This window comes from Corvus brachyrhynchos, unplaced genomic scaffold, assembly GCF_000691975.1.
Source record: "Corvus brachyrhynchos isolate BGI_N302 unplaced genomic scaffold, ASM69197v1 scaffold1, whole genome shotgun sequence".
NCBI classification, from domain to species: domain Eukaryota; kingdom Metazoa; phylum Chordata; class Aves; order Passeriformes; family Corvidae; genus Corvus; species Corvus brachyrhynchos.
Window position 1 is genome coordinate 12813576 of NW_008237222.1, and position 12672 is coordinate 12826247.

General features: G+C 39.9%; 1 protein-coding gene across 1 annotated transcript; it reads right to left on the reverse strand.

Moving 5' to 3' along the window:
* Positions 1 to 815: 815 nt before the first annotated feature.
* LOC103612254 (protein jagged-2-like) lies at positions 816 to 6435 on the reverse strand. Its single transcript, XM_017729164.1, has 2 exons — positions 6251 to 6435; positions 816 to 3167 (listed from the first exon to the last, which is right to left on the reverse strand). The coding sequence occupies exons 1-2, from the start codon at positions 6306 to 6308 to the stop codon at positions 2695 to 2697; spliced, it is 531 nt and encodes a 176-aa protein (XP_017584653.1). The 5' UTR covers positions 6309 to 6435; the 3' UTR covers positions 816 to 2694.
* Between the last annotated feature and the right edge of the window lie 6237 nt (positions 6436 to 12672).

Consider the following 12672-nt stretch of genomic DNA (forward strand, 5'->3'; position numbering starts at 1 on the left):
ACTTGATTTTGAGAACTGACTTAGCTAAGAGCTGTTTCTATCAAGATAAAGACAGCAAATACTCCAAGAAAAGCAATAAAAAGTAGCTATATGATGACTGGAATAAAAGCTCTGCTAGAATCTAGAATTCTGCCGCATAGGCTGATAACTACCAGGAAAAAAAATCAACTTTTATATTCCATATTATTTCACAGGAATCCATATTTTACTACATAAAATATCCTTTACAAAGGAACAGTTACAGAAACAGGCATAGACCTTCTGAACTGAGATTGGAGCATGTCATGCAAAAGATCTGAAGGGCTGCAGTGTAGAGAAAGATATTACTTCAAAATCCAACTCAATTGGGCAAGGATACTTCCTCGGGCCCCTGCATGCTCAGCCAGCCCTCTTCTCACCCAAGGAAGCAAACTCTGCTCAGACAAGGCTTCACTGAGCAGCCAGAGAGAGGACCACTGCAAAGCATGCGCATGGAACACACAATCACAGAATATCCCGAGCTGGATGGGACCCACACGGACCCTCCAGCCCAGCTCCTGGCAGCTGAACACAGCCCTGGTGCTGTGCAGGGAGAGCTCCAGTTTGGGAGCTAGAGGTGTCTCTAAGGCACATGTGGACAGCACCTCCTCCGCAGGCTGGCAGTGGCAGGGCTGTGGGACAAGGCCGCTGAGCTGGCTCAGGAAGCGTCGGCGCTCGGTGCTGCACGCTCGGGTTACGGGAAGTACCGGGAATTAAAGCAGGACTTTCACTCCTCCTCTGTTTAGCCTGCTCACATCCGAGCTCCAAGAGCTTAGAAAGCAAACAACGATCTGAAGTATCTTACACACAATGAGGGAATCATTTTATTAGATTATGGAAGACAGCAGCATTACAGTACAAAAAGTTACAAGAGTAGCAGAAAAAAAGTGTTTTTGGTTTAAATACTCAGGATTATACTGGGGAACATGAGAAGGATAGTACCCTTTTCTAAACTAACTCCTAACCAGGTTATCAAAATAAGTTTTGAATATTTAGCACAAGTAAAAAAGTTACAACAAACATCATTATAAAATGCTTTAATAAATAGTTTCTTTTCTGAAAGGTTTTTTTTTTAAGAACATGTCAAAAAAATGTACTAAAACAGATGATCCTGCAAAGCAAATCCTGCATTCCTGTATAAAGTAACTGGTTTCAAAACATTCATGTTTACATTGCTCGTGGGCCAGAGTTTACACTCTCAGACATCCGTTCCTCTTAGTGGTAGGGTAACTAGGTGTACGTAGTGTTATGCTTCTTCAGTAATTAAAATAAACTTATAGTCTGCCCAGTTAACAGCAATAATAAAAGCCTTAAAAAAAAAAAAAAAAAAAAAAAAAAAAAAAAAAAAAAAAAAAAAAAAAAAAAAAAAAAGCAAAGCATAAGCTTTCCACAACATTTAACCAATATCTGCTGAGGTACTCCCATCCTCTGAGCTTGCCAGCCTTTTCCCTTTAGAGCGAAAGATGAATAAAGCACAACAGAAACAAGATTGAGGAAAATATTGTTCCCTTCATTAGGCCTGTATTTAAACGCAAAAAAAAAGTAATACCACATGTAATTAACATATTCACAAAAGAAAAAACAATGCCTCTCTATGTTGGTACTGTACAGTAGATGCACCCGTTAGTGTTCTTGAGATGGGCTGAACATGGGGATAAACAAACATTTCTGGATCTATTTACACGTAAGTGGTTATGTTCCTATGTAAATACAAATGACCAACAGATTCCTAACATTGATTGTATTAACATCATTTTCTAATCTGGACATAATACCAAAAAAAGTCTTATAAACTGCCATAGAACCTCCTTTTCTGCAACATAAATTAAAAGGAATGACATGTAAAAAAAAAAAAAGACCAAAATATTTAACTTATTAAATCAAATATACAGAGTGATTCATTTAATATGTACATATTTACACAAAAGCACTTTCACTATTAGAAAATAAACTGTGTCAGTTGGGGAACCTAGAGTTCTCACAATTTTACTATATTGATATGGCAGTCTTTGACAGTTGCTATAGAAAAAGTTTAATCTCAAGGCACTTGTCACATGCTTCAATACTGCAATTCTAAAGTAATTAAACAGAAATAAAAAGGCCACTTTTAAACCACAGTTGAAAGATCTCTATAATTTTTTTTTTGTTCCTATTACAAAGTGTGTAAGGCAAATTTGGAAAAAATCTTACAGAAGCTACTAACGTAACAAGTGCAGTGAGCTGCCATTAATAGAGATTCAAAGTCAAGAAAGCAGTTTAAAGTTCACACAATTTCCTCAACCAGGAGGTTTTAAAGCCACCATTAAATTAGAGCAAGTAATAAAAAGAAATACATTCTGTAAACAGTGTACAGTCTTTTGTAATAAACTTTACACATATTGAAAATACAACCTCTCCTCTGCCACACAGCGAGTGTATTATAAGTAAACTTTACAAAAATAGCAACTATCAAAGATTACTCATTTTTTTTCATCTGACAGTCATTGAATAATTTATACAAGGCTAAAGAAACAAAATAAATTTTATTTATTATTTTTATTTATTTTTTTTACGCAAAATAAAGAAACTATGAACATTTGACTCCAGATATTTTTAGTCCTTAATGCAAAGTGGAGATGTCAATTTTTCCCCTCCCCAGCAAGTGCAGGCGCAGTCTGCCTACATCCCAAATACAGGTTAGTCTCTACTGCCTTCAAAGTTTGATGCATTCACATTTTTTACAGATCTGTTGTCCATTTTGCCTATTTGATGGGATTTCTTTACTGGACTGCTCTCTGATGTGTCAGACACCTTTGTCGGCAAAGGCTTTGCGAGTTTGTGAGAGAGGAATTTGTCCATTTCCTCATCTCTTTCCTCCTCTTCATCCTCCTCTTCCTCATACTCTACATACTCCTCTACTGCATCACAAGTTCTCTTTTGAGGAGATATGAAGTTTTTGCATTCATAACGAATGTCTTTGTTACTGTAAGATCTGTCTATAGGATTTCTTATGGGATTTAAAGGTGCCCACTGGTTATTGGCACCCTCTTCTCTGGGAGGACGGCTTCTCTCTCTCTCTTTTCTTCTTTTCCGAGTCCACCACACGCAGATGATTATACAAGTCAGCCACACAATGCTAAATACCGCACAAAGAATTGGAACCAAATAATCTAGAGGGCAAATGGAAAGAAATAAAGTCTTGAGTTAACAGAACAAGATATATAGCGCTGGACATTTTCAAGAAAAGTATTCATACTCAACTACAGGTGATCCCCTGAACCATTTTTAGGAGAAAGGAAGCAAGATGTCTTTACAGCACAATAACAACTGCCTGAATGCAGCAGGTCCATCTGGAAGTGCTCTTGACTAGTTCAGTTTTACGTGATTAATGATGAGGGAGGAAAGCTCCATTTGAGGTCTTTTTTCCTCCAACAGACAAACTGGTTTTATTAAGTAGCATCTTTCTCAAGCATCTAAGCAAAGTTGGCCCAGAAAACCTGAGTAATCACTCCTAAGAAAAGCCTTATCCTAGCAGGAGGCAGGCAGTGGAGTACTGTGCCTTTAAGTTGCTCTAGAAGTACTGGCACTTGCACCACAAATATATCCTGCATTTATCATCAGAAAGAACAGTCCTTTACCATCAACGTCTACAGACATTTCTGCATCAATGATCTCCAAAAACATTCAGGTTAGAGCTACATAACCAAATTGATCATGCATTCTTCAGCATGTTCCTGTTCTATCTCAGGATGAAATACCAAAAATATTGCCCCTGGAGAGAAGAGTCTTTGCCACTCAATGAACAAACAAAAGCTGTTGTGGCAATTGCTTTTCTTCACTCCCAAAGCAAACCTCACTACAGTGTTCTCCCAGCCACACAGACACAGATTATTGCTCTAGGAAAATATTTCTGAAAATTTTGGACTACTTTTGCTCCCCTTCCTCAAGAGCTGTACAGCTAGGAGAGAATAACAACTTTTTTCTGTTCTTCTTGATAAGCAAAAGTTCACACCTGAAGAGGCAACAGAAAATGAGGGGCTTTGTTTTTTTAGAGAGTAACATGATTGTTCAACAGCTCTGTAGACAAATGCTGTCAACCCACCACTCTAATGCCTGATCCAAACAAACTCCCTCAGCAGTTTTAAGACATCTGCTTGCAGAATAACCTGGAAATGACTATACAAAAACAACCAATGTTTTGACACCACGGTCATTTGCTCCAACATTCAAGTGTCTTCTGAGCACATTCTTATGTGCAATGTTACACATTCTCAAACATTTCCTTTTGGTAAAGGAGGGTGAGTAAACTGCCAACACTGTTGGCCTCAAGGGATCTCAAAATTGTATTTTAACAGTTCAGGGAAGGATTGCACTCACATGAGCAACTGCTATTCTCTCCTGATTTTTCATAAGCAACCTAACATTAAATCATGAAGGGGGGAAATACTTCAAAGAAAAAGGAGCTCTTCGTAACAGCTTCTCCAAGATACAAAAATACAAATATAAAAAAAAAAATACAAATAAAAAAAATAAAAAAATAAAAAATAAAAAAATACAAATAAAAAATACAAAGCTTGCATTCTCACTGCTATCACAGCTATAACAGCTTCTCCAAGATTAGATACAAAGCTTGCATTCTCACTGCTATCACAGCTATTATTTCATCATATGACCATGGATCCAAGTTTACTTAGTAACAGGTTCTTTATACAGAATTTTTGGCATACAGATTCCAAATTCAGACTACTTTTTCATAAAGCTTGAGGAAATCAATGAAGCATCTAAATGGAAAAAGTAGTCTGAATTTGGAATCTGTAAAGCTTGAGGAAATCAATGAAGCATCTAAATGATCATCTCCACCCAGACACTTGAGCATCCCACAGAAATCAGATTCTCAATGCAAAGGGCTTTACACCACATTTTCTGATAGGTTTCCACCCACCTCACCCAATTAAGGGGTAGCAATAAAGCAAACCAAATAAAAAAATGTGAGTGTCCAGGTTACAGTTTGCCTTGTAACAACTCAGTTTAAAGAACTAGGGGCCATTGGTCCATACTGAGCATCCATATTAAAATGACGAGTCTGGAGATCATTTTGCAAGAGAACCCAAATTAATCCACTATTTTAGGAGAATCTTTAAATCTTATTGAGGTGGGAGGCAAAATAATCTGCATCCCTTTAGCCTTAGAATTTAATATGCAATCAGAAAAACCAGAGGCTGAGGTATGTGAAAACCCCAGCTCAATTCCTTATCTTCTACACAATTGCTGTTCAAGGCAAGCACAAAGCAGGCACACTCCTTCAAGGAGAGCTGAGGAAACAGCACATTTGCCAAGACTTTAACAGATGAAAGGCATTTCCTAGAAGGAAAATGCAAGGGAAGTGGAACCAGGCAATCTGCTAATTGTTTGGACTATGGGTGGAAGATCTTCCAGAAGATTATGTTGGGGAGGCCTAGGAAAAAGCTGGGAGAGCCTCCTACCATTGTAAGATTTTCACTCGGGGGCTTAGTTGAACTTGAGCCTAGCAGCGGTCTTCCACAAGCCTGTCTCCTGCCTCCCCCAGGCAGGAACACAGGCATGCAGAATCTTCAATCGCTTATTTTGGCACAGCTCTTGGAGAGCCAGCATTCAGAGATAAAGGTCTCCAATCACACTGTATCCTCTTTAAGAGGAATGAACACTACATTTTAAGCCAGCTGTGCACTAGTGAGAAACACATGTTGAAAAAGAGAGTGGAGTTTTACATTATCATGGCCAAGTATTGGAAGAAACTAGACAACTTTAACTCTTGTTAAGGTAAATAAATAGCACACAAGCACTTCATAAGAGATTGGTATCACACCACACCTTCCCTCTCCCCATATTTTCATTTCCTCGCAGCCTCAGTGCAGCAGCATCAAGGGCTGAGGTTGGCTTAAGGTTAACGTAGGAGAATTAGACAGGATTGGAACTTCACATGAGAACAACTCCTGATCTTGTGAAAGGTGTGCTTAGGCTGGAGAGCTGGGCTGGAAGTCAGAGCCAAAACTATGGCAAGAGTATCTGGGCACATCACGTTAGGGATGAGGTTAAGTTTAAACTAGCACACAAGCACAGAATCTTGATTTCAAAGCTGCTTTCTCTTCAGTTAGTAACAGCAACTAAAGACAATCTGGTGGATCATTTTCTCCAGTGTGTAAAGAAAGATACGAGAAGCCTGACAGCAGGGGAACAGAAAACACAACAGAGGAGGTGTGCACTGGAACCTTACCTGATGATGAATTCCCAACAACGATGGTCTCAACTTTGACTTCAGTTACTGCCAACATAACCGTGCTGTTCTGTCGCTTGGTGATGGCATTCACTATTGTATTAGCAGCATTCTGAATGAGGCTGTTATCTTGTTCATCTCGGTGTGGGACAAAGGACTACATGGAGTGACAGGGGAAAACAAGAAGTTATTGCACTCACCTAACCATGGAAATGTACTTTTTAAATCCAGCAACATCTTAATTGAGCTCACTCAGTTGAATTTGTTTGACAGTAGCTACAAACAGTTCTCTAAAACTGCTATCAACCTTTACCACAGCAACAGCATGGCTGGCTCTACCCCAACTGCAGATGCAGTGTCAGACTTGGTGGGTAGCACACCTACTTGTTAATTTAGCATACCTCAAAGGAAAGGCAGTGACTTCCAAGTTACTTAAATTGATGAGCTAAACTTAGTCATAGTTTGGAGCAGTTCAAGACATGTGGATTATCTAGATAGGAGCTTGGACTAATAACAGTCTGCTCTATTTATACCCTACACTTTGCTCCCATTGTGGCTCAGCATGCTCTTTACAGCACTAGTAGAGACAGACAGTCCAGCTTCTGCCTGGATAACCATTTACCACAAAAATTAACTCTTGCTTGAAAACTAAGCTATACACAAGCATCGCGTGATTGAGCTGTAAATGCATCTAAAGCAAGTCTTTAGCTCATTAGGGCAATAGTTACTTTTATCTACTCAACTTCCACCTTCTTCCACTTCTCACTTAGTACCTTATATGTAAAGAAATCCCTGAAGCAGCCATACTCTAAATGCACAGCAGAAACCTCTCCACGAGAACAATCCAGCCACCTGTAACCCTATCTCCTTACTGAGAAGGTCAATAGCTCCAGATTTCTGACAGAACAAGTAGGCACCCGTTCACTAATTTGGGCTGAACTAGTCTTTAGAGTAATTTATCATGAGGCTGTAGTAGCTGTCTGTCATTAACAAAACCTGCAGTTTCAGCTCTCTGGCAGTGTAGGAAATTGTGAGATCACAAAATTGCTTTGCAGACAAGACTAAGCCACAGATTGCTCCACCTGCATTCAAGTGAAACAAGCTTGAACAACTTCTTCCCCAGAAAAAACTATTAAGAAAACACATTTTTATATATATATATATATATACACATATATATTAAAAATAAAAAAGGAAACACTTAAGCCACTGCTTTAAAATATCATTAAAAAGTGGTAATTCAGTGGTTCTGAGTTAAAGGGAAAAAATAACAAGAAAAATCTTTTAACTCTGTTTTAGTTCTGTGAAATTACTAGTCCAGCTGTCAGGAGCTATGACAATGACAAGTCTGGGATCCTCAGGTCCCAGACAGGAGGATTGCACAAGTCCTCCAGCATAAAAGCTCTTTCAGAAGCCATATTTGATGTTCCTTGTCCATTCTGTTCCAGGAGCATGTCAAAATACAGATGAATGTGGTTCAAGACTGGGGTTAAAATCTGTCTTCAAGCAGATGACTGTAGTTTGTTGCTCAGTTGAAAGGTTGACTTGTTTTCTAGTTCCCAATTTTCTTTGCTTTCAGAGCAGGTATTTTATTTAGAGTCATATCTGGCTGGGTGAAAAGGACAGACATCAACTACTTGGTATAAAATGCCTGACAAGGTACTTGGGAGAGTAGCAAAATGTACAAAACAACAGCAAACTCAAGCTATAAGCAGCAGAAGAGATTGAAGCATGAGCAACCACCAGCATGAGCAACCTGGCCTCTTCCCAAGCTGCCAGGAGAAATGAACTTCAGTAAAAAGTTTTTCCCTCTTTAAGAGAAAGCAACTGTTGGTTCAGGCAATTCCCACCAGGTCTATTATTATTTACAATGGAGGCAGACATCACTCTTGGCTCTAGCTCAAGGATAATAGGGAGAGGAGGAGAGCTCCAACAACTTTCAGAAGAGAAGAGGCGTAACTCTTCACAGCACATTCTTGGGTGCAATGAGAAGGGATTTCATTGCTAATTATGGCTTATTAGTGCTATTGCATTTTAAGTTATCACAGAAGGGGTTCGGGTTAGAAAGTACATTAGTATTTTGAAAATATTCTGACTTACCTTTCCCTGAAGAGACTAAAGTCCTTTTGCCACAAAACAAGATTACCTTTCTCTAGCCAAATGGTGATAGCCTATCTCCACAGGCATAGATAAGTTACCCCAGTCCCTGATAAGAGGTCTGCTCTACCCTCAGACTGAGAAATTTCACGCAGAAAGGCTACCCTCACACCAGCTCATGTCCTGTGATAGGTACAAGAGGCACAGCAGAACAAGATCTGCGCAGGTGAGAGGTTCACAGAGTTGGCATAACCTGCATGGGAACTGCATCCATCAATAATTCAAGTCAACACTTCAGCTCTTCTAACTTCAGGAAGGGTCACATAGCACCTGCTTCCTGGTCATGCCTGGAGGCAAGGTAGTGAGATGGCACCAGCTGGGGGCTTCTGCTGATGCTTGGAACATATCATGGCCTCACTCCAACAAAAAGGAAGCATGATACGTTAATTATCCCTTTACCTCACCATATGCTCTTGACAAGTGAGGGGTTTTGGACCTGTTTGAATGTGGTTATGTAATTATGACTGAACTCTATTCTGAGGTAGAGGAAGCTTGGAGAGGTGCCTCCTCCCTCTCCCTTAAGCATGGGACAGTGAGGAGCACCCATGGCTGAGACAGCTTTTTGTCTTTAAGTCTCTCCTCATTTTACAGACTTTGAGGAAAAAGAAGAATCTACTGATGTTTCTTCTGTAACTGAATTCTCAAGCCTATGTTTACCAGATGGTTTTCAATTCCGGGAGGAGGGAAGGAAAAAAAAGAAAGCATAACTAAAAAGAGAGAAAGAACAGAGATTGTAAAAGCTAGCCTAAATGCTTGAGTCATAATATTTCTAGGACTGTTTCCATTGCCCAGATTCCAGTGGCATTATAAGATCACCATTTAGTAATCAAGTCTGCAAATCACTGTCTTGAAGAAAGACAATCCTGGACAGAATAGAGAGAGGAGAAGCAGGTAAGAGCAAGACAGTTACAATTACTAAACCAGACAGTGGTTATTCATTTCATCTCTAAAGAGAAAACGTATTTTATTATTCACTCTGTCTAAACTCTGTTCTGCAAGCCTGGTTCTTTTATACATTGAAGACTGCATTACTGAGGTACGAAATGAATATAAATAACATTTACATTCAACTCATAGTTTGTAAGTCAAAAGGCTTAAGAATGCCAAGTAGATAAATCCAAACAAACCTAATTTCACATTTAGTGATAGTGAGATACAGGAATAATAAAGCATGACAATATAACAGTGGAAAGGAAAAAAAAAAAATCCCTGCACCATGTTGGGTTTCATTTTATTCTCTGAGAGGTACACATTGCAATTAATTGTGCAGGCTATATACTAAACATGAACACTTAGTCATGGAAATCACTGTCAGTTAATTGATTACTGTCAAGAATCTGCTCATCACAGAACTTGTTTCTTCTTCATCCACTTTAACAAAACTGAATATTAATGCACAACAAAAATAGTAGTCTATGCATGCAAAACTTATGTGTTTCACTGAAGACACCCCCACTTCCTCCTACCAAACAGCTGTGTACAATAGTATATTCCAAAAAAATTTCTTTAATGCTAGAACACCAAAGAATAGGTGAGGTAAAAGGAAGTCTTTTTGTCAAATGCCTTTTTTAGTAAAGGCACTTGCATGTATTTTTATTTACAAATTTAAAAGTCGGTATCATATTACATAACTTCTTTCAGGCCAGAATTATTTTACAATTAAGCTACCATCTGAATGAGTCTTTAAAGAATTATTGGCACTTTCTACTCCATCTATTGGTGAAATATATAGAAGCAACAGAAGAGATCTGACTAGGAAAGTATGCATTATGGATAGACATACAAACCTGTTATTAATCAACTATTCATGAGTACAGCCGGAGCAGAGACACATTGAGAAGTGCACTTTCAGTCCAAATAGGAATAGTAAATCTCCAAATGGATATCTAAGCTAAGAACGATATCTAAAAGCATCTATCTTGTTGGTAGCACCAAATAAAGTATGTAGTATCTTGCTATGTGCAAAGACATGGTCTGAAATGCAAGGCTTCTGACAGTTCTGTTATGGAGAAAACTTACATGATGGTGATATATCTCTTGTCTCAATGTCCTAAATTTAAGCCCACAAGCTCATGCTAATGTCTTCATCCATTTCAGCCTGTAGGGAATTTGCACAAGATGGCATTCACCAAATAGGGGTAATTTGAGTGCTACAATGGGTGGTTCTGGGATGATTTATTTCAGGGCAGGTTTTTCATACAGCGCAAACTGCAACTGCTTAGTGGCGTACTGCAGAGCCTCCTGGCTGGAAGCACATGCAATGACCAGGCATGTAGAATGAGCACCAGTTTTCTTTCATACTACAGGAAGTCAATACATGATGACCAAGTGGTATTCTCACAAATTTGATCCATTTTTACTAATAAAATATTCTTGGTGATTCTTCTTTAGATTGCGCCCTGGGCCTTCTCTTTGCTTATTTACCTGTTTGTTGTGCAGTGTCCTGAGTGTGTACATACTGCTTACCCATCTATCACTAACTTTAAATCAGCTTCCTCAGGAACTTACAGAAGCCATTTCCTTACTGAAGGACAGTGGAGCTGTGGCTAACACCCCTGAATGAAATGGCATTGCACTGGAACTTTAGATACAAGATAATCATTATTTGTCTGTACAGAACTAAAGAAAACAAATAGGATTTTCCAATTTTTGATTTTAAAAAAGCTTTGGTCCCAAAGCTTTGCTTCAAGAAAAAGGTGGCTGAAAGCAGTACAGTGATTGCTAAAGCCCTTGCATCATTGAGCAGTGGCAGAATTGAGTATCTTCCCCTTGGACCACTACAATGAACTCATCATACTTCAGCAAGGGGTTCACAATGACCCATTCAATGCAGACAGCAGTCAAGCTCTCCTGGCAAGCACTGTTCAAGATGACACAGAAGGTAGGTCAGGTTGGGGCTTGCACCTGACTTTAACATACAGCAGAGGGAAGAGGCAGAGATGAGAAAAAATAGGGTAGAGGGAACCTGTCCTGTATTTTTTAAAGAAAAGAGTCAACATGTTTCCCATGGGCTGGGCATAAATGGAACAGTGTGCTCTGTTGCTAGCCAGGAAACAGATAAAGTTGCATGGAATGCCAGAAAGAAGAGCCTGTTGGAGATACTTGTTCATCTTGACAGTTGCACAGACAAGTGGAAAACCTCATATGAGAACTACTCCTAAAAGGAAGCTGTGGGTTTCTCCACACAGACTTCCCACATACTGGTGTTTCCCAGGGCGCAGTGTTGGGGCCAGCCCTGTTTAATATCTTTATCAATGAACTGGATGAGGGGATTGACGCTTCCTCAGACAGTTTACAGATCACACCAAGTTTGGCAGCCTTGTTGATCTGCTGGAGAGTAAGAAGGCTCTGCTGAGGGATCTGGACAGTCTGGATCAATGGCTGAGGCCAATTCTATGAGGTTCAACAAAACCAAGTGCCAGGTCCTGCCCTTAGGTTACAAAAACCCCAGGCAGGGCTACAGGCTGGGGGCAGAGCGGCTGGAAAGATGCCCTGTGGGAAAGGACCTGGGGATGCTGGCTAACCACAGCTAAACGTGAGCCAGTGTGTGCCCAGGTGGCCAGGAAGGCCAATGGCATCCGGGCCTGTATCAGCAACAGTGTGGCCAGAAGGACCAAGGCAGTGACTGTTCCCCCTGTACTCGGCAGTGGTGAGGCTGCATCTCAAATCCTGTGTCCAGTTCTGGGCTCCTCACTACAAGAAGGACATTGAGGGGCTGGGGCTTGTCCAGAGAAGGGCAATGGAGCTGGTGAAGGGTCTGGAGCACAAATCCTGTGAGGCGCAGCTGAGGGAGCTGAGATCATTTAATCTGGAGAACAGGAGGTTCAAAGGAGTCCTCATCAGTCTCTACAACTGCCTGAAAGGAGGGTGTAGAGAGGTGGGGGTCAGTCTCTTCTCCCAAGTAACAAGCAGTAGGATGAGAGGAAATGGCTTCAAGTTGCATCAGGGAAGGTTTATATTGGAGATTAGGAAAAATTTCTTCACCAAAAGGGTTGTCAAACATTGAAACAGGCTGCTCAGAGAAGTGGTGGAGTCACCATCCCTGAAGATATTTAAAAGATGTGTAGATATGGTGCACAGGGTCATGGTTTAGTGGTAGACTTGGCAGCTCTGGGCTAATGATGGGTCTTGATGAACTTAGAGGTCTTTTCCAACTGAAATGTTGGAAAAGTGATTGCTGGAATGTGATTCTTTTTTATAAGGGAATCACTGCTTGAACTAGTAGGCATGAAAAACAATTTCTCCTTATTTTAGAACTAATGTTT

Excerpts from the sequence above, each read along its gene's own strand:
- LOC103612254 (XM_017729164.1), bottom strand. The coding sequence starts at position 6,308 with ATGTTGGCAGTAACTGAAGTCAAAGTTGAGACCATCGTTGTTGGGAAT. Across the intron at positions 3,168-6,250 it reads TGTTGGGAATTCATCATCAG|ATTATTTGGTTCCAATTCTT; the intron begins GTAAGGTTCCAG and ends TTTGCCCTCTAG.